Source organism: Rhinoraja longicauda, chromosome 13, assembly GCF_053455715.1.
Source record: "Rhinoraja longicauda isolate Sanriku21f chromosome 13, sRhiLon1.1, whole genome shotgun sequence".
In the NCBI taxonomy this organism is placed as follows: Eukaryota; Metazoa; Chordata; class Chondrichthyes; order Rajiformes; family Arhynchobatidae; genus Rhinoraja; species Rhinoraja longicauda.
Genome location: NC_135965.1, coordinates 49738318 through 49761707, shown reverse-complemented (window position 1 = coordinate 49761707; position 23390 = coordinate 49738318). Strand labels below are relative to the sequence as shown.

Sequence of the window (23390 nt, the reverse complement as noted above, 5' to 3'; positions counted from 1 at the left end):
TGAACCAGTCCGGGTTGAACTTTAAAGCTGGGAAGCGAATGTACAAATAACTGAGTTTGTTTGGACAATTCCTTTGGAGAGAAAAGTCAAAGCGAGAGGAAAGTGTCTTTTAAAACTCGGGCAAGTTGTCAAGGCGGAGTGTGAGTGGGGTGTGTATGTTACAGTGGGCTGTGTGTGTGTGTGAGTGGGCTGTGTGTGTGTGTGAGTGGGGTGTGTGTGTGTGTGTGAGTGGGGTGTGTGTGTGTTACAGTGGGCTGTGTGTGTGTGTGTGAGTGGGGTGTGTGTGTGTGTGAGTGGGGTGTGTGTGTGTGTGAGTGGGGTGTGTGTGTGTGTGAGTGGGGTGTGTGTGTGTGTGAGTGGGGTGTGTGTGTGTGTGAGTGGGGTGTGTGTGTGTGTGAGTGGGGTGTGTGTGTGTGTGAGTGGGGTGTGTGTGTGTGTGAGTGGGGTGTGTGTGTGTGTGTGAGTGGGGTGTGTGTGTGTGTGAGTGTGTGTGAGTGGGGTGTGTGTGAGTGGGGTGTGTGTGTGTGTGTGAGTGGGGTGTGTGTGTGTGTGTGAGTGGGGTGTGTGTGTATGAGTGGGGTGTGTGTGTGTGTGAGTGTGTGTGAGTGGGGTGTGTGTGAGTGGGGTGTGTGTGTGTCAGAGTGGGCTGTGTGTGTGTTACAGTGAGGTGTGTGTGAGTGGGCTGTGTGTGTGTGAGTGGGCTGTGTGTGTGTGTGTGTGAGTGGGGTGTGTGTGTGTCAGAGTGGGCTGTGTGTGTGTTACAGTGAGGTGTGTGTGAGTGGGCTGTGTGTGTGTGAGTGGGCTGTGTGTGTGTGTGTGTGTTACAGTGGGCTGTGTGTGTGTGTGTGTGTTACAGTGGTGTGTGTGTGAGTGGGCTGTGTGTGTGTGTGAGTGGGCTGTGTGTGTGTGTGTTACAGTGGGCTGTGTGTGTGTATGTGTTACAGTGGTGTGTGTGTGAGTGGGCTGTGTGTGTGTGTGAGTGGGCTGTGTGTGAGAGCTGATGGGCTGGGCTGGGCTGGGGGGTGGGGGTGAGCCAGCAGTTATTAATATCCCGCTCCCACTGGCTGCCATCTCGGGTGTCGCCTGAGTGTTTGACACGGTTCTGATTCTGAGCTCAGAGACCAAGTGCAGAGGTTTCAGAACCTCGGGTCGGTGTTAAAACACCCGCTCCCCCCCCACTGACCGGGATCGTGGTCTTCGTTGGTGGTTGTCACCTGTGGGTTTAGTCTGTGCTGTAAATGTGCTGGGGACATTAGCAGTGAAAGTGGGCCATGTGTACACGCCTTCAAGAGGGGCAGCTGAGGGGAAATATCCCTGTCCCGGGTTACCCACCCTATCCCGGGTTACCCACACTATCCCGGATTTGCCACCCTGTCCTGGGTTAACCACACTATCCCGGGTTAACCACTTTAAACCGGGTTAACCACCCTATCCCAGATTAAGATTCCTGTCCCGGGTTAACCCCCCTATCCTGGGTTAACCCCCCTATCCCGGGTTAACCCCCTATCCCGGGTTACCCCCTATCCCGGGTTAACCCCCTATCCCGCGTTAACCCCCTATCCCGGGTTAACCCCCCTATCCCGGGTTAACCCCCCTATCCTGCGTTAATCCCCCTATCCTGGGTTAACCCCTATCCCGGGTTAACCCCCCTATCTTGGGTTAACCCCCCTATCCCGGGTTAACCCCCCGATCCCGGGTTAACCACCCTAACCCGGGTTAACCACCCTGACCCGGGTTAATCACACTATCCCGGGTTAACCTCCCTATCCTGGGTTAACCCCCCGATCCCGGGTTAACCACCCTATCCTGGGTTAACCCCCCTATCCCGGGTTAACCCCCCTATCCCGGGTTAACCCCCCTATCCCGGGTTAACCCCCCTATCCCGGGTTAGCCCCCCTATCCCGGGTTAACCCCCCCTATCCCGGGTTAGCCCCCCTATCCCGGGTTAACCCCCCTATCCCGGGTTAACCAATCTATCCAGGGTTAATCACCCTATCGCGGGTTAACCACACAATCCTGGGATAGCCCCCCTATCCCGGGTTAACCCCCCTATCCCGGGTTAGCCCCCCTATCCCGGGTTAAGATTCCTATCCCGGGTCACCATCCCATTCGGAACCATTTGGCTTGCATTACTAACGGAATAAATTCTCGGAAAAGAGAGGGGGAATTTCTATCATCAGAGGGTGGTGAATCTGTGGAATTCATAGAAACATAGAAAATAGGTGCAGGAGGAGGCCATTCGGCCCTTCGAGCCAGCACCGCCATTCAATGTGATCATGGCTGATCATCAAAAATCAGTACCCCGTTCCTACCTTCTCCCCCTATCCCCTGATTCTGTTAGCCCTGAGAGCTCTATCTAGCTCTCTCTTGAAAACATTCAGAGAATTCAGCGGTAGAGTTGCTGCCTTACAGTGCTTGCAGCGCCGGAGACCCGGGTTCAATCCCAACTACGGGCGCCGTCTGCACGGAGTTTGTAGTTCTCCCCGTGACCTGCGTGGGTTTTCTCCGAGATCTTCGGTTTCCTCCCACACTCCAAAGACGTGCAGGTTTGTAGGTTAATTGGCTCGGCAAATGTAAAAATTGTCCCTCATTTGCATAGGATAGTGTTAGTGTGCGGGGATCGCTGGTCGGCGCGGACCCGGTGGACCGAAGGGGCTGATTCCTGCTATATCTCTAAACTAAACTAAACTATAGGTCTCGACCTGAAACCTCACCCATTCCTTCTCTCCCGAGATGCTGCCTGACCCGCTGAGTTACTCCAGCATTTTGTGTCTACCTAAACTAAACAGAGGGCCAATTAACCAACAAACCTGCCCGTGTTTGGAATGTGGGAGGAAATATAAATTGAGATCAAGCATTATTTATGAAATTGCAATTATTTGTCTATCTTTTCTCTTGACTCCCTCGTCTATCATCAATCATCTTTGTATTTCCCCAAATTTCTATTCTGTTGAAACTCCAGGAATCAGAAGGTGGTCTCTATGTGTGCATGAGCACGTTTCTTGGCTTTGGAAGGGAACACGTGGAGAGGCATTATCGTAAGACGGGACAGTGCGTCTACATGCACCTAAAACGGACCATTAAAGAGGTAAGAATTGTTTAGCTTTATTACTGTCACGAGTACTGAGGTACAGTGAAAAACTTTGTTTAGCATGCTATTCAATCAGATCAGATATACCATACTTAAATACAATCAACTCAAACTCAAGTACAACAGGTGGAGCAAAGGGGAAGATACAGAGTGCAGAATATAGTTCTCAGCATCGTAGCGCATCAGTTCCACAGACAAAGTCCAATGCCCGCAATGGGGTAGAGGTGAATCGGACAGTGCCCTAGCTTATGGAAGGGCCGTTCAGAAGCCTGATAACAGAGGGGAAGAAGCTGTCCCTGAGTCTGGTGGTGCGCGCTTTCAAGCTTCTGTACCTTCTGCCGGATTGGCATTTAGTCTGTGTGACGGGCTGGGCTACATCTACAATGGTGGGGAGTGTGGTGTGTGTGACGGGCTGGGCTACATCTACAATGGTGGGGAGTGTGGTGTGTGCGATGGGCTGGGCTACATCCACAACTCTCTGCAGTTTCTTGCGGTCTTGGGCGGAGTTGTTCCCAAACCAGGCTGTGTTGCAACCTAACAGCGTGCTTTCTACAGTGCATCTGTAGAAGTTGGTAAGAGTCACTGGAGACGAGCTGAATCTCTCCAGTCTCCTCAGGATGGTGTGTTTTCCTGGCTGTTGTATTAATCCATGGCAGATAGTTGGTTGGTTTAACATAAAAAATGGTATCAGAGCCACCACTCAGATGCATTTCATAATGATCTCTAATCCACATATTTAATAAAGATGTTGGTAAGATGGAAAAATAGGATTGTGAGTAATATTTGCAAATGGCTGCTCTGGTCAATGTAATTTATGTTTCCATCACATCCAGGCAGCCTGGTCTAGACTGCGTATTATTCTAAACTAGACAAAACTGTGATCTTGTACTTCAAGTTAGCTCGATTTTGTACAGAAAAAGTTGTAGTGCCCTATCTTGGTTAATTGTTATAAAGTGTGGAATCTGTAGAATTCTCTGCCTCAGAAGGCAGTGGAGGCCAATTCTCTGAATGCATTCAAGAGAGAGCTAGATAGAGCTCTTGAGGATAGCGGAGTCAGGGGGTATGGGGAGAAGGCAGTAACGGGGTACTGATTGAGAATGATCAGCCATGATCACATTGAATGGTGGTGCTGGCTCGAAGGGCCGAATGGCCTACTCCTGCACCTATTATCTATTGTCTATAAATAATAATAATCTCCCTTGGAAAATCAATGTATTCAATTTTTCTTTGGATAATTTTTAAGTCTTAAAATAAGTCACTTTTTCTAAAATTATTATTTTCATAAGTGATAGGAGCAGAATTAGGCCATTCGGCCCATCAAGTCTACTCCGCCATTCAATCATGGCTGATCTATCTCTCTTTCCTAACCCCATTCCCCTGACACCTGTACTAATCAAGAATCTATGTATCTCTGCCTTAAAACTATTATGATATTTTTAAAATTCAAGGCAGTCATTGATTTTAATGGAAAGGGTTTTCCATCTTATAAGCATCTCTATTAAATAATAATAATAATAATAATAATAATGCATTACATTTATATAGCGCTTTTCAAACACTCAAAGACGCTTTACAGGGATTACTAGAACATAGAGAAGAAAATAAATAGATAAATAAGTAAACGAACAGAGAAAGGAGACAGAAGGTGAGGTGACGGTCAGTGGTTGAAGGCAGTGCTGAACAGGTGAGACTTCAGTGGTTGAAGGCAGTGCTGAACAGGTGAGACTTCAGTGATGTTTTGAATGTGGTGAGTGAGGAGGAGTCTCTGACGGTTTAGGGTAGTGAGTTCCATAGGGTGGGAGCAGCGATGGAGAAAGCCCTGTGAAGATAATTATGAAGTGAGAGGGTGGTGAATCTGTTGGATTCTTTGCTACAGAAGGCTGTGGAGGCCAAGTCAGTGGATATTTCTAAGGCCGAGATAGATAGATTCTTGATCAGTGCGGGTGTCAGGGGTTATGGAGAGAAGGCAGGAGAATGGGGTTAGGATGGAGAGATAAATCAGCCATGATTGAATGGGCCGAATGGCCTAATTTTGCTCCTATCACTTATGACCTTATGATCTTATGAAATGTGTAATGAAAAGAGTTTCAGTGCCTATTGATGCCAGATTCAAGTCACTAATTAACGTTGCAGAATGGAAGCTAGACACAAAGTGCTGGAGTAACTCAGCGGGACAGGCAGCATCCTTGGCAAAAAGGAATCGGTGACGTTTCAGGTCATGGCACTTCTTCAGACTGAGAGCAGGGAAGGGGGGATCGTGGAGGTATGGGAAGGTACACAACAAGTTCAGTTTAGTTCATTGCCACGTGTACCGAGGTACAGTGAAAAGCCTTTGTTGCGTGCTAACCAGTCAGCGGAAAGACAATACATGATTACAATCGAGCCGTTCACAGTGTACAGATACATGACAAGGGAATATCGTTCAGTGCAAGGTAAAGCCTGAATTATGTTTAGTTTGGTTTAGTTTCGTTTAGAGATACAGCGCGGAAACAGGTCCTTCGGCCCACCGACCAGCGATCCCCGCATACTAGCACAATCCTACACACACTAGGGACAATTTACACTTATACCAAGTGTACAAACCCATCAATTAACCTACAAACCTGCACCTCTTTGGAGTGTGGGAGGAAGCCGAAGATCTCGGAGAAAACCCGCGGGGAGAACGTACAAACTCCGTACAGACAGCGCCCGTAGTCGGGATCAAACCCGGGTCTCTGGCGCTGTGAGGCAGCAACTCTACCGCTGCGTCACCGTGCCATTACCAAATGTTGATCTCCTCTTCAGTACTTTAGGCCAATAGCAATTAAGCCTTGAGAAAGATACAAAAAGCTGGAGTAACTCAGCGGGTCAGGCAGCATCTGTGGAAAACATGGATAGGTGACGTTTCACAGAGTGCTGGAGTAACTCAGCGGGTCAGGCAGCATCTGTGGAGAACATGGATAGGTGACGTTTCACAGAGTGCTGGAGTAACTCAGCGGGTCAGGCAGCATCTGTGGAGAACATGGATAGGTGACGTTTCACAGAGTGCTGCAGTAACTCAGCGGGTCAGGCAGCATCTGTGGAGAACATGGATAGGTGACGTTTCACAGAGTGCTGGACTAACAGGCAGCATCTCTGGAGAGAAGGAATGGGTGATGTTTCGGGTTGAGACCCTTCTTCAGACAATGGAGCCTTGCCCTGTAGACTGCTCTGTCTGTTGTGAGATGGATACAAACAGCAGGCAGTGAGGTGGTCTTGCCTCACCACTGCAAACATCTATGTAGTCTAGTTCTTGACAAGCTCACTGGTTTCCTGTCTACAATGCTGGCTGGTGTTCCATGGGCAAACGCTCAGCTGTTTTAAAAATGCACTGTAATGACCCTCGCCTGGAATGTGTCACAGTTGTTCGCAGAGGGCTGGGACTTCAATATTTAATTTGTAGTCCCACAGGATCGACCAACTGAGAGGATTTTTGATTTAGTTTTCAGTTTAGTTCCAGTTTAGTTTCGAGATACAGCGCGGAAACTGGCCCTTCGGCCCACCGAGTCCGCGCCGACCAGCGATCTCCTCGCACTAACACAACCCTACACACACTGGGGACAGTTTTACAATCACACCAAGCCAATTAACCTACAAAACCTGCGCGTCTTCGGAGCGCGGAAGGAAACCGAAGATCACGGAGAAAACCCACGCAGGTCACGGGGAGAACGTGCAAACTCCGCACAGACAGCGCCCGTAGGCGGGATGGAACCCGGGTCTCTGGCGCTGTGAGGCGGCAACTCTACCGCTGCGCCACCGTGACGCCCTTTTGTGTTTAATTTAGTTGAGTTTATTGTCACGTTTGCCGAGGTACAGTGAAAAGCTTTTGTCGCGTGCCAACCAGACAGTGGAAAGACAATGCATGATTACAATCGAGCCGTCCACAGTGTACAGATAGGGATTTAAAAGTGTGGAGCGATTGTAATGTGTGATTGCAGGTCCCCTTCTGTGAAGCGCATACATAAAGAGTGATGTCACCGCCCCGCGCCCCACGTGACCTCACCCAGCCAGCGTCCACACGCTCCCGCTCCACCAATGGCGGCCGCCTGGGCCGGAAGGCGGGTTGCTACGCAGCCTCCGTTAGGCGGCGCCATGGCCTACACTGTCCGGGACTACAGTATCCGGGCCTACAGTGTCCGGGACTACAGTGTCCGGGACTACAGTGTCCGGGCCTTCAGTGTCCGGGCCTACAGTGTCCGGGCCTTCATTGTCCGGGCCTACAGTGTCCGGGCCTACAGTGTCCGGGCCTACAGTGTCCGGGACTACAGTGTCCTGGCCTACAGTGTCCAGGCCTAATATGGGACAAGGAAGGTGTTTTGTGTCAATCTTCAGTTTAAACCAGCATCTGTAGTTCCTTTCTACACGGTTTTATATCATAGTTGGGTTACCCTCATGTGGAGTTAAGTCCAGCTTCTGGTGAAGACTTGGGTCCCAAGTGTCACCAAGACAATTGGCAGTTCGTTGTTGAATTATGTTCAAAACCCTGGGCCAGTCTGATGCCAACAGTGAAAATGAGTGGCCACAAAGAACTGTAGATGCTGGTTTATAAACAAACGCCGCCCATTCCTTCTCTCCACAGATGCTGCCCGACCCACTGAGTTACTCCAGCACTCTGTGAAACATCACCTATCCATGTTCTCCACAGATGCTGCCTGACCCACTGAGTTACTCCAGCACGTTGTGTCCTCCTGTGTATTGACCAGTATTTGCAGTCGTGTGTATCTCCTACTTGTTTGATGATGATCCCTTACTCGGTTATGTTGGACACCATTCCCCCTCCACTGCCGCCCGTTATAACGAGGATTTACTGCACTGGAAAGGGTGAATAAAGACTGTCTTGATGAAGTTGCCATGCACCTAACAATGTTTCCTCTCGCAATCCATCTTGCAGAAGGCCACTGGAGCGTCAGGCGGCGTGGTGCCAAGGCAGAGATCTCCACGCGTTGTGTTCGGTAAGGTGCATCGAATAACATATCTCATCGGCTTTAAAAACAATTTGAATACATCTGCTCCATTGCCATCTTAGTTTAGTTTAGTTTGGAGATACAGCGTGCAAACAGGCCCTTCGGCCCACCGGGTCCGCGCCGACCAGCGATCCCCACACACTAACGCTACCCTACACGCACACCAGGGACAATTTTCACATTTATACCAAGCCAATTAACCTAGACACCTGCATGTCTTTGGAGTGTGGGAGAAAACTGAAGATCTCGGAGAAAACCCACGCAGGTCACGGGGAGAACGTACAAACTCCGTACAGACGGCGCCCGTAGTCAGAATCGAACCCGGGTCTCCGGCGCTGCATTCGCTGTATGGCAGCAACTCTACCGCTGCGCCACCGTGACCGCCTCGTGCTGCATCTATTCCATTGCCATCTTTTATGTTTTGAATTAGCTTCCTATCTTCGCACAATGATTAATCCTTTTGATAGATTGAAATATACAGGGTCTCCAGCTCACCGAGTCCATGTAACCTGTAGTGCCAACTTCATCTGTAAAGATCCACTGCTTCTAGTTTGGTTTTGATATAAAATAATTCAAAGATGGACACAAAAAGCTGGAGTAACTCACCTGTTCAGACAGCATCTCTGGAGAAATAAATGTATGAGCTATAGGTCTGAGCTACAGGGAGAGGTTGAGCAGGCTGGGTCTCTATTCCATGGAGCGCAGGAGGATGAGGGGAGATCTTATAGAGGCGTACAAAATCATGAGAGGAATAGATCGGGTAGACGCACAGAGTCTCTTGCCCAGAGTAGGGGAATCGAGGACCAGAGAACATAGGTTCAAGGTGAAGGGGAAAAGATTTAATGGGAATCTGAGGGGTAACTTTTTCACACAAAGGGTGGTGGGTGTATGGAACAAGCTGCCAGAGGAGGTAGTTGAGGCTGGGACTATCCCATCATTTAAAAAACAGCTAGACAGGTACATGGATAGGCCAGGTTTGGACGGATAAGGAAGGACCAAGCGCAGGCAGGTGGGACTAGGGTAGCTGGGACATGTTGGCTGGTGTGGGCGAGTTGGGCCGAAGGGCCTGTTTCCACACTGTATCACTCTATGACTCTAATAGGTGACATTTCAGGTCGAGACACTTCTTCAGACTGAGAGTCAAGGGAGAGGGAAACGAGAGATATAGATGGTGATACAGAGAGGGATAGAGAACAATGAGTGAAAGATATGCAAAAATGTAACGGTGATAAAGGTAACAGGCCATTGTTGGGTGTGAGCTCGGTGAAAACGAGTTACAGACAATGAGACTCGACAAGTTGACTTTGAGGCTGGTATGACTTGGGTGGGGGAGGGATGGAGAGAGAGGGGATGAAGAGGTTACTTGAAGTTAGAGAGGTCAATGTTCATACCGCTGGGGTGTATGCTGCCCAAGCGAAATATGAGGTGCTGTTCCTCCAATTTGCGCTGGGCCTCACTCTGACAATGGAGGAGGCCCAGGACAGAGAGGTCAGTGTGGGAGTGGGAGGGGGAGTTAACGTGTTTAGCGACCGGGAGATCAGGTAGGTCCAGGCAGACTGAGCGGAGGTGTTCAGTGAAGCGATCAGCCAGTGTACATTTGTTGTAATCTTGAATTGAAAGTTGTAGCAGGGATGCAAATGTCAAAAACTAGAGGGCACAGCTTTAAGGTAAGAGAGTCAGAGTTTAAAGGAGGGTGGCGGGTGCCTGATATGAAGGGTGGGTCGTGGAGGCCGATGTGATAGTGGCATTAAAGAGGCGTTTAGATAGGCTGAAATCTGAAGAAGGGTCTTGACCCGAAACGTCACCCATTCCTTCTCTCCAGAGATGCTGCCTGACCCGCTGAGTTACTCCAGCATTTGGTGTCTGTCTTGTAGAGAGGCACATGGATATAGATGACTGGAGGGGTGTGGATTAGGTGCAGATAGAGCGATTAGTTTATCTTGGCATCATGTTTGGCACGGGCATTGTGGGCCGAAGGGCCTGTTCCTGTGCTGTACTGTTCTATGTTCCACGTTGGTCTGGAGATATCTTTCATATGGATACGTCCTTCATATAAAGGTGGTGTATTATCATTCAGTGGATCTCTGTTGTCACCCATTCAAGTTTAGTTTAGTTTAAAGATACAGCGGAAAATAGGCCCCAATCTGCGCCGACCAGCGGTCCCCGCACCCTCACACCATCCTCCACACACCAGGGACAATTTACAATTTTAACCAAAACCAATTAACCTACAAACCTGCGCGTCTTTGGAGTGCGTGAGGAAACCGGAGCGCCCGGAGAAAACCCACGCAGTCACAGAGAACGTAAAACTCCGTACAGACAATATGGTGGCGCAGCGGTAGACTACGGGCGCTGTCTGTACGGAGTTTGTACGTTCTCCCCGTGACCTGCGTGGGTTTTAGACAATAGACAATAGGTGCAGGAGGAGGCCATTCGGCCCTTCGAGCCAGCACCGCCATTCAATGTGATCATGGCTGATCATTCTCAATCAGTACCCCGTTCCTGCCTTCTCCCCATACCCCCCTGACTCCGCTATCCTTAAGAGCTCTATCCAGCTCTCTCTTGAATGCATTCAGAGAATTGGCCTCCACTGCCTTCTGAGGCAGAGAATTCCACAGATTCACAACTCTCTGACTGAAAAAGTTTTTCCTCATCTCAGTTCTAAAAAAGTTTTTCCTCATCTCAGTTCTCCGAGATCTTCGGTTTCCGCCCCCACTCCAAAAGACGTGCAGGTTTGTAGGTTGATTGGCCTTAAATGTAAATTCTCCCTAGTGTGTGTAGGGTAGTGTTAGTGTGCAGGGATCGCTGGTCGGCGCGGACACGGTGGGCCGAAGGGCCTGTTTCCGCGCTGTATCTCTAAACTAAACTGATCTAAACACCCGTAGTCAGGATGGAACCTGGGTCTGTGGCGCTGTTAGGCAGCAACTCTACCGCTGTGCCACCGTGCAGCTTAGGAACCTGGAAGCAAAGGTTCTGTAATGAGGGAGGTATGCTTCATGTTTCCAGTGTGCGGTCGGGAGGCTAATTTAATTTGATGATGCCCGTTTCAGACGTGGGCACGTCACGGTATGACAGTGTTGGTGTGTTAGCTGGGCCATGACAAAACACAGCAGCTGCCTGCTGGTAGCAGCATTGTGCTGTAAACAAATATGCGCTGGCCCTTACAAAAGGGGCCGCGTCTAATACAGATTTAGATCCGTTGCTAATTGACCGCTGGAGTAGTTCTGACCAGAATAGCTACGGGTGTCACTGAACCAGATTTCAGGCTGCGCTCTCTGGCGCGGATGCAACCGATGAAACCTGAGGCAGGGACACACGCTTTTAGAGGCTGAGTAGAAGCAGAGACCAGCCAGGGCCTAAGGTCAAGCCGTGGTAAAGGCAGCCTGGGGGCGGCACTGAGGTGTCCCTGCATATGGATCGGGAAGGAGACCGCGCCTGGAGTATTGTGTGCAGTTTTGGTCTCCTGATTTGAGGAAGGACAATAGACAATAGGTGCAGGAGGAGGCCATTCGGCCCTTCGAACCAGCACCGCCAGTCAATATGATCATGGCTGATCATTCTCAATCAGTACCCCGTTCCTGCCTTCTCCCCATACCCCCTGACTCCGCTATCCTTAAGAGCTCTATCTAGCTCTCTCTTGAATGCATTCAGAGAATTGGCCTCCACTGCCTTCTGAGGTAGAGAATTCCACAGATTCACAACTCTCTGACTGAAAAAGTTTTTCCTCATCTCAGTTCTAAATGGCCTACCCCTTATTCTTAAACTGTGGCCCCTTGTTCTGGACTCCCCCAACATTGGGAACATGATTCCTGCCTCTAACGTAACCCTAATCCCTTAATAATCTTATATGTTTCAATAAAATCCCCTCTCATCCTTCTAAATTCTAGTGAATACAAGCCCAGTCGCTCCAGTCTTTCAACATATGACAGTCCCGCCATTCCGGGAATTAACCTAGTAAATCTACGCTGCATGCCCTCAATAGCAAGAATATCCTTCCTCAAATTTGGAGACCAAAACTGCACACAGTACTCCAGGTGCGGTCTCACTAGGGCCCTGTACAACTGTAGAAGGACATTTTTGCTATTGAGGAAGTGTAGTGTAGATTCACCAGGTTAATTCCTGGGATGGACATATAATGAAAGGATGGGTCGACTGGGTTTGTATTCACTGGAATTTAGGATGAGAGGGGATCTTATAGAAACATATAAAATTCTTAAGGGATTGGACAGGTTAGAAGCAGGAAAAATATTCCTGATGTTGGGGGAGTCCAGAACCAGGGGTCACAGTTTAAGAATAAGGGGTCGGCCATTTAGGACTGAGATGAGGAAAAACTTTTTCACCCAGAGAGTTGTGAATCTGTGGAATTCTCTGCCACAGAAGGCAGTGGAGGCCGATTCACTGGATGTGTTCAAGAGATTTAGCTCTTAGGGCTAACGGAATCAATGAATATGGGGAAAGCAGGAACGGGGTACTGATTTTGAATGATCAGCCATGATCATATTGAATGGCGGTGCTGGCTCGAAGGGCTGAATGGCCTATTCCTGCATCCATTTTCTACGTTTCTATGTTTCTAGAAAGAAACACAGGAGGTATAAGTGGCGAGGTGACCTGAAATGGTGAGTTGCAGGATGCGTTCTCCCTGTGACCTGGCGTGGGTTTTCTCCGGGTGCTCCGGTTTCCTCCCACACTCCAAAGACGTGCAGATTGGTAGGTTAATTGGCTTGGGTAAAGGTTGTAAATTGTCCCCTCGTGTGTGTAGGACAGTGCAGGTGTACGGGGAGATCGCTAAACTAGACTAAGCTGTGGAAGCAGCTCGTTAAATGTCTCCATTTTGCTTTCCTTCATTCTTTGTAACTATTCTTAAGTCCCTCTTCACCGGCCAAGCGTTTGGTGATTTGCCCAGCCGCCCACACCTCACCTGGCTCTCTGCCCTGGGCTGACAGTGCTGCTGTACAGAGGGTGTTCATGAGTACATGTATCTTCACTACGGCTTCTGACTCAGTCAATAAACTCATACGTGTTCACAACAGTCTGGCGTCGATGATGCATCACTAAATACCCTGCAAGTTTCTTTTGACATATATGGTCTTAACCAAAGAGTTGCTGCCTCACAGCGCCAGAGACCCGGGTTCCATCCCGACAACGGGCGCTGTCTGTACGGAGTTTGTACGTTCTCCCCGTGACCTGCGTGGGTTTTCTCAGGGAATTTTGGGTTTCATATTTTATATTTCGGATACAGCGCGGAAACAGGCCTTTTCGGCCCACCAAGTCCGCACCGCCCAGTGATCCCCGCACACTAACACTATCCTACACACACTAGGGACAATTTTTACATTTGCCCAGTCAATTAACCTACATACCTGTACGTCTTTGGAGTGTGGGAGGAAACCGAAGATCTCGGGGAAAACCCACGCAGGTCACGGGGAGAACGTACAAACTCCTTACAGTGCAGCACCCGTAGTCAGGATCGAACCTGAGTCTCCGGCGCTGCATTCGCTGTAAAGCAGCAACTCTACCGCTGCGCTACCGTGCCGCCCTCCCACACTCCAAAGACGTTGGTTAATTGGCTTGGCATAAATGTAAAAATTGTCCCTCGTGTGTGTGTGTGTAGGATAGTGTCAGTGTGCGGGGATCGCTGGTCGGCACGGACCCGGTGGGCCGAAGGGCCTGTTTCTGCGCTTTATCTCTAAACTAAACTAAACTATATGGGAACCTTGCAATGTATGTGCCTCGATCGTTAATGGTAACAGTACTGGTCCATAATACCAGTGGACTGACTGGACTGAATATTAGTGGACTAACTGAGACACGGGTTGAGCAGCCTGGGTCTCTATTCCTTGGAGCGCAGGAGGATGAGGGGAGATCTTATAGAGGTGTATAAAATCATCAGAGGAATAGATCGGGTAGACGCACAGAGTCTCTTGCCCAGAGTAGGTGAACCGAGGACCAGAGGACATAGGTTTATGCTGAGTGGAGAAAGATTTAATAGGAACCTGAGGGGTAACGTTTTCATGCAAAGGGTGGTGGGTGTATTGAATGAGCTGCCAGAGGAGGTAGTTGAGGCTGGGACTATCCCAACGTTTAAGAAACATTTGGACAGATACATGGATAGGACAAGTTTAGAGGGCTATGGACTAAATTTGGGCGGGTGGGACAAGTGTAGCTGGGACATGTTGGCCGGTGTGGGCAAGTTGGGCCGAAGGGCCTGTTTCCACACTGTATCACTATGTGACAAGGAACTGCAGATGCTGGAATCTTAAGCTAAACACAAAGTGCTGGAGGAACTCTGGGTCAGGCAGCAACTGTGGAGGGAAATGGACAGGTGACATTTCGGGTCGGGACCCTTCTTCAGACTGGTTGGAGTGGGGGGAAGGAAGTTGGAAAAGAGAGATGGGGGCGGGACAAAGCCTGGCGAGTGATAGGTGGATACAGGGGAGGGAGGGGGAAGGTTTGATTGGCAGATGGGTGGAGTAAGTGACAAAAGGTGGAGGTGAAATGGGGACGAAATGTAAAGGCGGAGGGAGAGGTCGGGTGGAAGGGGATGGGAGAGCGGGGGGAGGGGGGGCGGTGGGGAGGTTTACAACTCTAGTACAGGCGGCTCGGTGGAGCAGCGGTAGAGTCGCTGCCTCACAGCGCCAGAGGCCCGGGTTCTATCCCGACTACGGGCGCCGTCTGTACGGAGTTTGTACGTTCTCCCCGTGACCTGCGTGGGTTTTCTCCGAGATCTTCGGTTTCCTCCCACATTCCAAAGACGTACAGGTCTGTGGGTTAATTGGCTGGGTAAATGTAAAAATCGTCCCCAGTGGGTGTAGGATGGTGTTAGTGTGCGGGGATCGCTGGGCGGCACGGACCCGGTGGGCCGAAGGGCCTGTTTCCGCGCTGTATCTCTAAACTAAATCTAAACTAACACTTCCTTGAACACATCTGTGTTGCTTCTGCCTCCACTACCACCCCAGGCAGTGTGTTCTACGCATCCAATCAATCTCACTTTAGCTTAGTTTAGAGATATGACTCAGTAACAGGCCCTTCGGCCCACCGAGTCCGCGCCGACCAGTGATCCCCGCACACTAACACTACCGTACACACACACACACACACACACACAAAGGACAATTTTACATTTATACCAAGCCAAGCCAAAATAAATAATCTAATATTCTAATTCTGCATTTTATTCTTTTAATTAAATATACAACCTTTTTTTTAAATCTTGAAATGTAAAAAATTATGATTGAATTTTCTATCAGTTGAAAAATTCAAGTGTAATTTAATGTTGGGTATATCATAAAGTTATAAGGAATAGGAGCAGAATTAGGCCATTCGGCCCATCAAGTCTACTCCGCCATTCAATCATGGCTGATCTATCTCTCCCTCCTAACCCCATTCTCCTGCCTTCTCCCCATAACCCCTGACACCCATACTAATAAAAGATCTATTTATCTCTGCCGTAAAAATACCCACTGACTTGGCCTCCACAGCCGTCTGTGGCAAAGATTCCCACAGATTCACCGCCCTCTGACTCAAGAAATTCCTCCTCATCTTCTTAAAAGAACGTCCTTTAATTCTGAGGCTGAGCCCTCTGGTCCTGGACTCTCCCACTATGTTATACAAACTGCTTCCATTTCATGTCAATTTATTGTGAACGAAGCTTCCGCTGATTCCAATGGGGAATGGGACATGACCTCTGAGTAAATGAATCCTGATTTTATTTTAATCCTGTTTCTACCCGCTCAGACCTGGAGCAGAACAAGGACTTTAACCACGAGGATTATGAGTGTGAAGATGAAGCGAAGCTTGTTATATTCCCCGACCACTTTGAAATCGCACTGCCCAACATCGAGGAGCTGCCCGCACTGGTCAGTGGTTTTATGTGACACGAGATGACATGATACGACACGCCACGACACGATACGACACGCTACGACACGATACGATACGACACGCTACGACACGATACGATACGACACGATACACTACGACACGATACGATACGATACGACACGATACGACACGATACGATATGCCACGATACGATACGATACGCTACTATGCGACACGATATGAAACGATACGACACGACACGACACGATACAATAGACAATAGAAAATAGGTGCAGGAGGAGGCCATTCGGCCCTTCGAGCCAGCACCGCCATTCAATGTGATCATGGCTGATCATTCTCAATCAGTACCCCGTTCCTGCCTTCTCCCCGTACCCCCTGACTCCGCTATCCTTAAGTACGATACGGTATGGAACGTTACGATACAATACGATACGGTGCGCTGCGATACGATATGTTATGATACATTGTGCTACGATACATTGTGCTACGATACATTGTGCTACGATACATTGTGCTACGATACATTGTGCTATGATACGCTACAACATGATACGATACGCTACGATACGTTGTGCTATGATACGCTACGATACGACACGACACGACACGCTATGATACGGCACGATACGATATGACACTATACGCTACGATACGATTCGATACAATACAATAGACAATAGGTGCAGGAGGAGGCCATTTGGCCCTTCGTGCCAGCACCGCCATTCAATGTGATCATGGCTGGTCATCCACAATCAGTACCCCGTTCCTGCCGATATGCTCCAATACGACACGAAACAAAACGACACGACACAACACAGCACGATACAATACGACACGACACAAAGCGATATGCTACGATATGATACGGTACAATACGATAGATAAGATGCGACACGATTCGACACGATAGAACTTTATTTATCCCAGGAGGGAAATTGATCTGCCAACAGTCATGAAACACAACAAGATACACGAAACATGAAATTAAAGTGATGAGTGGAAAAGATTGGCGATGTGGTAAAGATTGGGGGGTGGGGGGGTGTCAGCCTCAGTCTAGCCCACGACAGAAGGGGGAGGAGTTGCACAGTTGGATAGCCACAGGGTAGAAGGATCTCCTGTCCTGCACGTTGTCACAGGCCGCTGTGACGTTTACCGTATGATCTGCCCAATGGTATTGATAGACTCATGCACGTGCACCCAGATGCTTTTATTGTGGTCTTCTTAAACTAACAGAGAGCAGTCCTGAACTGCTATCCACCTGATTGGAGACCTCGTTGTGCAGAAGTGTGAAAACGCACACCTCCAGATTCAGGGGCAGTTTCTTCCCAGCTGTTATCAGGCAACTGAACCGTCCTCTCACCAACCAGAGAGCGGTCCTGACCTCCCATCTACCTCGAAGGTACACACAAAATGCTCGAGTAACTCAGCGGGTCAGGCAGCATCTCGGGAGAGAAGGAATGGGTCCCTAAGGGTCTCGACCCGAAACGTCACCCATTCCTTCTCTCCCGAGATGCTGCCTGACCCGCTGAGTTACTCCAGCATTTTGTGTCTACCTTCGATTTATACCAGCATCTGCAGTTTTTTCCCTACCATCTACCTCAATGTAGACCCTCGGATTATGTTTGATTGGACTTTAATGGACCTTACCTTGCACTAAACGTCATTCACGATATTCCCTTTGTCATGTGTCTGCACACTGTGGACGGCTCGATTGCACCTGTCCAAATGTTTCTTGAAGGCTACAACCTCGACAACCTCCTCTGCCAGCTCGTTCCACACACCCTATGTGTACAAAAAACGCTGCCCCTCAGGTTCCCATTACATCTCCCCCCTCCCTCCCCCTCAATTTAAACCTATGTCCTCTCGTTGTCGAGTCCCCTACTCTGGGTCAAAGACTCTGTGCATTTATCCGACTGATTCCTCTCATGATTTTGTGCACCTCCATAAGATCACCCCTCGTCCTCCTGCGCTCCGAGGAATAAAGTCCTAGCCTGCCCCAACCTCTCCCTGCTTTAATCATGGGCGGCACGGTGGCACGGCGGGTAGTGCTGCTGCCTCACAGCGCCAGAGACCCCGGCTCGATCCTGACCTCAGGTGCTGCCTGTGTGGAGTTTGCACGTTCTCCCCGTGACTACGTGGGTTTCCTCCCCTTTCCTCCCACATCCCAAGGACGTGCGGGTCTGAAGGTTAATCGTCTCTCTGTAGATTGCCTCCTCGTGTGTAGGGAGTGGATGGGAAAGTGGGATAACGTGGACCTAGTGTGTGGACGGGTGATCGATAAAGAGCCTGATGTCTGTTCCTGAGCCTGGTGGTGTGGGACCAGGCTTCTGTACCTCCTGTGGAACTCATTGCCACAGACGGCTGTGGAGGCCAAGTCAGTGGACATTTTTAAGGCAGAGATGGATAGATTCTTGATTAGTGTGAGTGTCAGGGGTTATGGGGAGAAGGCAGGAGAATGGGGTTAGGAGGGAGAGATAGATCAGCCATGATTGAATGGCGGAGTAGACTCGATGGGCTGAATGGCCTAATTCTACTCCTATCACTTATGTCCTTCTGCCCGACGGTAGAAGAGGGCACTGTTGGGGAACCATGGTGGTAGATGCCCCGTGTTGAGGCAGGGCCTGGTGTGGACGCTGTCGATGGGGGGAGGGATTGTGGGTGTGATGGGCTGGGCTGTGGGCATGATGGGCCGGGCTGTGGGAGTGATGGGCCGGGCTGTGGGCATGATGGGCCGGGCTGTGGGCATGATGGGCCACAACTATGGGCGTGATGGGCCTGGGTGTGAGAGTGATGGGCCGGGCTGTGGGTGTGATGGGCCTGGCTGTCGGTGTGATGGGCCACAACTATGGGCGTGATGGGCCTGGGTGTGAGAGTGATGGGCCGGGCTGTGGGTGTGATGGGCCTGGGTGTGAGAGTGATGGGCCGGGCTGTGGGTGTGATGGGCCTGGCTGTCAGTGTGATGGGCCACAACTATGGGCGTGATGGGTGGGACTCCCAGCAGCCTCTTGCCTTCCTGTGCGTTGGCGTTTCCGTAGCAGCTGGCATTTTAACGTCTGTTTTGACGTAGAGAAGCTTTGTCAGAAGGGAGCTTTTTGTGTCTTTTATATTAATGTGGATAGAACAAACGTAGTGCGTAGAGGGGGTACTAAGAGCCCTAATTAGTTTAGTTTTAGAGATATAGCAAGGAAACGGGCCCTGAAGAAGGGTCATGACCCGAAACATCTCCCATTCCTTCCCTCAATCAGTAATCATAATCATACTTTATTAGCCAAGTGTGTTTTGCAACTTACGAGGAATTTCATTTGCCGTACAGTCATAACAATAAAAAGCAACAGGGCACACAAAATCCATTTTAACATGAACATCCCCCACAGTGACTCCTTCACATTCCTCACTGTGATGGAAGGCGAAAGCAAGTTCAATCTCTCCCCTTCTTTGTCCTCCAGCGGTCGGGGGCCGTAACTCCAGAGTTACTCCACCATTTTGTGCCTATTTTCGGTTTAACCTGCACCTGCAGTTCCTTCCTGCACATGAAGTCTACTCTTCCATTCAGTCATGGCTGACATGTCTCTCCCTCTCAACCCTGTGCTTTCTTGTTGCTTCTGTTCGTCCTCCTCTCTGCAGGTGACCATCGCCTGTGATGCGGTCCTGGCCGCCCGCTCTCCCTACGGAAAACAAGATTGCGAATCCTGGGAAGAAGAGCTGAAGCATTCAAAACATGAGGACACCCTCCACCAACTGGATAATGGAGTGCGTATCCCACCCAGGTCAGCACCCTTGAAGGGTCTCGTCCCCAAACGTCACCCATTCCTTCTCTCCGGAGATGCTGCCTGACCCGCTGAGTTACTCCAGCACTCTGTGAAACGTCACCTATCCATGTTCTCCACAGATGCTGCCTGACCCGCTGAGTTACTCCAGCACTCTGTGAAACGTCACCTATCCATGTTCTCCACAGATGCTGCCTGACCCGCAGAGTTACTCCAGCACTCTGTGAAACGTCACCCATCCATGTTCTCCACAGATGCTGCCTGACCCGCTGAGTTACTCCAGCACTCTGTGTGACCCTTCCCTTCACCGCAGGTAACCCTGCGACTCCAGCAGTGGGCTTTACCTCACCCTCGAACGTGAACATTGTCCAGATGTAGAAAATACCACAGACCGCAGAACAGTGAAGCACAGGAACAGGCCCTTCGGCCCGCAGCGTCTGTGCCCAACATGATGCCAAGTTGAACTTTAGTTTAGACAGACAGACACAAAATGCTGGAGTAACTAAGCGGGTCAGGGAGCATCTGTGGAGAACATGGATAGGTGACGTTTCACAGAGTGCTGGAGTAACTCAGCGGGTCAGGCAGCATCTCTGGAGAGAAGGAATGGGTGACACACTCCAGCATTTTGTGTCTATCGTCGGTTTAAACCACCATCTGCAGTTCCTTCCTAAACTTTAGTTTTGTTTAGTTTAGTTTAGAGATACAGAGTAGAAACAGGTCCTTCAGCCCACTGAGTCCGCGCCGACCAGCGATCCCCGCACACTAACACTATCCTACACACAGTAGGGGCGATTTACATTTATACCAAGCCAATTAACCTACAAACCTGTATGTCTTTGGAGTGTGGGAGGAAACCGGAGAAAACCCACGCAGGTCATGGGGAGAACGTACAAACACCGTACAGAGAGCATTCCAACAAAGTTTTTCCTCATCTCCGTTCTAAAAAAGTTTTTCCTCATCACTGTTCTTAAAAAAGTTTTTCCTCATCTCTGTTCTAAAAAGCTTTTCCCCATCTCCGTTCTAAAAAGTTTTTCCATCTCCGTTCTTAAAAAAGTTTTTCCTCATCTCAATTCTAAAAACGTTTTTCCATCTCTGTTCTATAAAAGTTTTTCCTCCTCCACTCTAAAAACGTTTTTCCTCATCTCCGTTCTATAAAAGTTTTTCCTCATGTCCGTTCTAAAAACGTTTTTCCTCACCTCCGTTCTTAAAAAGGTTTTTCCTCATCTCCATTCCAACAAAGCTTTTCCCCATCTCCGTTCTAAAAAGGTTTTTCCATCTCGATTCTAAAAAAGTTTTTCCTCATCTCCGTTCTAAAAATGTTTTTCGATCCCCGTTCTAAAAACGTTTTTCCTCATCTCTGTCCTAAAATCGTTTGTCCTCATCTCGGTCGTACGAGGGTTGAGTGCCCTTTCTAACGCTGTCTTCTCCTCTCCTGCGTTGCCCGTGTGCGTGTCGAGCAGTGGTTGGAGGTGCGCCTGGTGTGACCTACGGGCCAACCTGTGGCTGAACCTGACGGACGGCACCGTGCTCTGCGGCAAGTGGTTCTTCGACGGCAGCGGAGGCAACGGACACGCCCTGGAGCATTACCGCAAGAAGAAATACCCCTTGGCCGTCAAACTGGGAACTATCACACCTGATGGTGCAGGTCAGCCTACTTTAGTTTATAGTCACGCGTGCCGAGGTACAGCGAAAAGCTTTTGTTGCCGTACAAACCAGCAGCTAGATCGCCCGTTTCAATATTAAACTATGTGTTAATGACCGAGGAAAGTCACAGAGTGCTGGAGTAACTCAGCGGGTCAGGCAGCATCTGTGGAGAACGTGGATAGGTGACGTTTCACAGAGTGCTGGAGTAACTCAGCGGGTCAGGCAGCATCTGTGGAGAACGTGGATAGGTGACGTTTCACAGAGTGCTGGAGTAACTCAGCGCGTCAGGCAGCATCTGTGGAGAACATGGATAGGTGACGTTTCACAGAGTGCTGGAGTAACTCAGCGGGTCAGGCAGCATGTCTGGATAAGGAATTTTATGAAAAGGATATAATAGAGAAATGGAGGATATTTAAAGGTGAAATTTTGAGAGTACAGAGTCTTTATGTCCCTGTTCGGTGGAAAGGAAAGAATAATAATTTGAAAGAGCCGTGGTTTTCCAGGGAAATTGGACACGGTTCGGAAAAAGAGGGAGATATACAATAAATATAAGCGGCAGGGAGTAAATGAGGTTCTTGAGGAATATAAAGAATGTAAAAGGAATCTTAAAAAGGAAATTAGAAAAGCGAAAAAAAGATATGAGGCTGCTTTGGCAAGTAATGTAAAAGTAAACCCCAAGGGGTTCTACAGATATGTCAATAGCAAAAGGATAGTGAGGGATAAAATTGGTCCATTAGAGAGTCAGAGTGGACAGCTATGTGCTGAGCCGGAAGAAATGGGGGAGATATTAAACAATTTCTTTTCTTCGGTATTCACCGAGGAGAAGGATATTGAATTATGTGAGGTAAGCGAAACAAGTAGAGTAGTGATGGAAATTATGAGGATTAAAGAAGAGGAGGTACGGACACTTTTGAAAAATATAAAAGTGGATAAGTCTCCAGGTCCTGATAGGATATTCCCTAGGACATTGAGGGAAGTTAGTGCAGAAATAGCAGGGGCTATGACGGAAATATTTCAAATGTCATTAGAAACAGGGATGGTGCCGGAAGATTGGCGCATTGCGCATGTTGTGCCTTTGTTTAAAAAAGGTTCTAAAAGTAAACCTAGCAATTATAGACCTATTAGTTTGACGTCTGTGGTGGGAAAATGAATGAAAAAGATACTTAGGGACAATATATATAATTATTTGGACAAACAAGGCCTGATTAGAAACAGTCAACATGGTTTTGTGCCTGGAAGGTCATGTTTGACTAATCTTCTTGAATTTTTTGAAGAGGTTACCAGGGAAATTGATAAGGGCAAGGCTGTGGATGTTGTCTATATGGACTTCAGTAAGGCATTTGACAAGGTTCCACATGGAAGGTTGATTAAGAAGGTTAAATCGTTGGGTATTAATAGTGAGGTTGCAAGATGGATTCAACAATGGCTGAATGGGAGATACCAGAGGGTAATGGTTGACAATTGTATGTCAGGTTGGAGGCCAGTGTCTAGTGGAGTGCCCCAGGGATCTGTGTTGGGTCCACTGTTGTTTGTCATTTATATTAATGATCTGGATGATGGTGTGGCAAATTGGATTAGTAAATATGCAGATGATACTAAGATAGGTGGTGTAGTTAGTAATGAAGTAGAGTTTCAAAGTCTACAGAGAGACTTGGGCCTTTTGGAAGGGTGGGCTGAAAGATGGCAGATGGAGTTTAATGCTGATAAGTGTGAGGTGCTGCATTTTGGTAGGACAAATCAAAATAGGACGTACAGGGTAAATGGTAGGGAATTGAGGAATGCAGTGGAACAGAGGGATCTGGGAATAACTGTGCATTGTTCCCTGAAGGTGGAATCTCATGTGGATAGGGTGGTGAAGAAGGCATTTGGTATGCTTGCCTTTATAAATCAGAGCATCGAGTATAGAAGTTGGGATGTAATGTTAAAATTGTACAGGGCATTGGTGAGGCCGAATCTGGAGTATGGTGTGCAGTTCTGGTCGCCAAATTATAGGAAAGATGTCGACAAAATGGAGAGGGTACAGAGAAGATTTACTAGAATGTTGCCTGGGTTTCAGCACTTAGG

At 48.9% G+C, this 23390-nt stretch overlaps 1 protein-coding gene across 1 annotated transcript in view; it reads left to right on the top strand.

Moving 5' to 3' along the window:
- Nucleotides 1–2974: 2974 nt before the first annotated feature.
- The window catches only part of usp13 (ubiquitin specific peptidase 13), a 59824-nt gene continuing 39408 nt past the window's right edge, over nt 2975–23390 (top strand). The window contains exons 1-5 of the mRNA XM_078410094.1: nt 2975–3088; nt 8001–8061; nt 15808–15929; nt 19540–19682; nt 21143–21327. Coding sequence (XP_078266220.1) covers nt 2990–3088; nt 8001–8061; nt 15808–15929; nt 19540–19682; nt 21143–21327 — 610 coding nt within the window. The 5' untranslated portion in view covers nt 2975–2989. The remainder of the gene's footprint in view (nt 3089–8000; nt 8062–15807; nt 15930–19539; nt 19683–21142; nt 21328–23390) is intronic.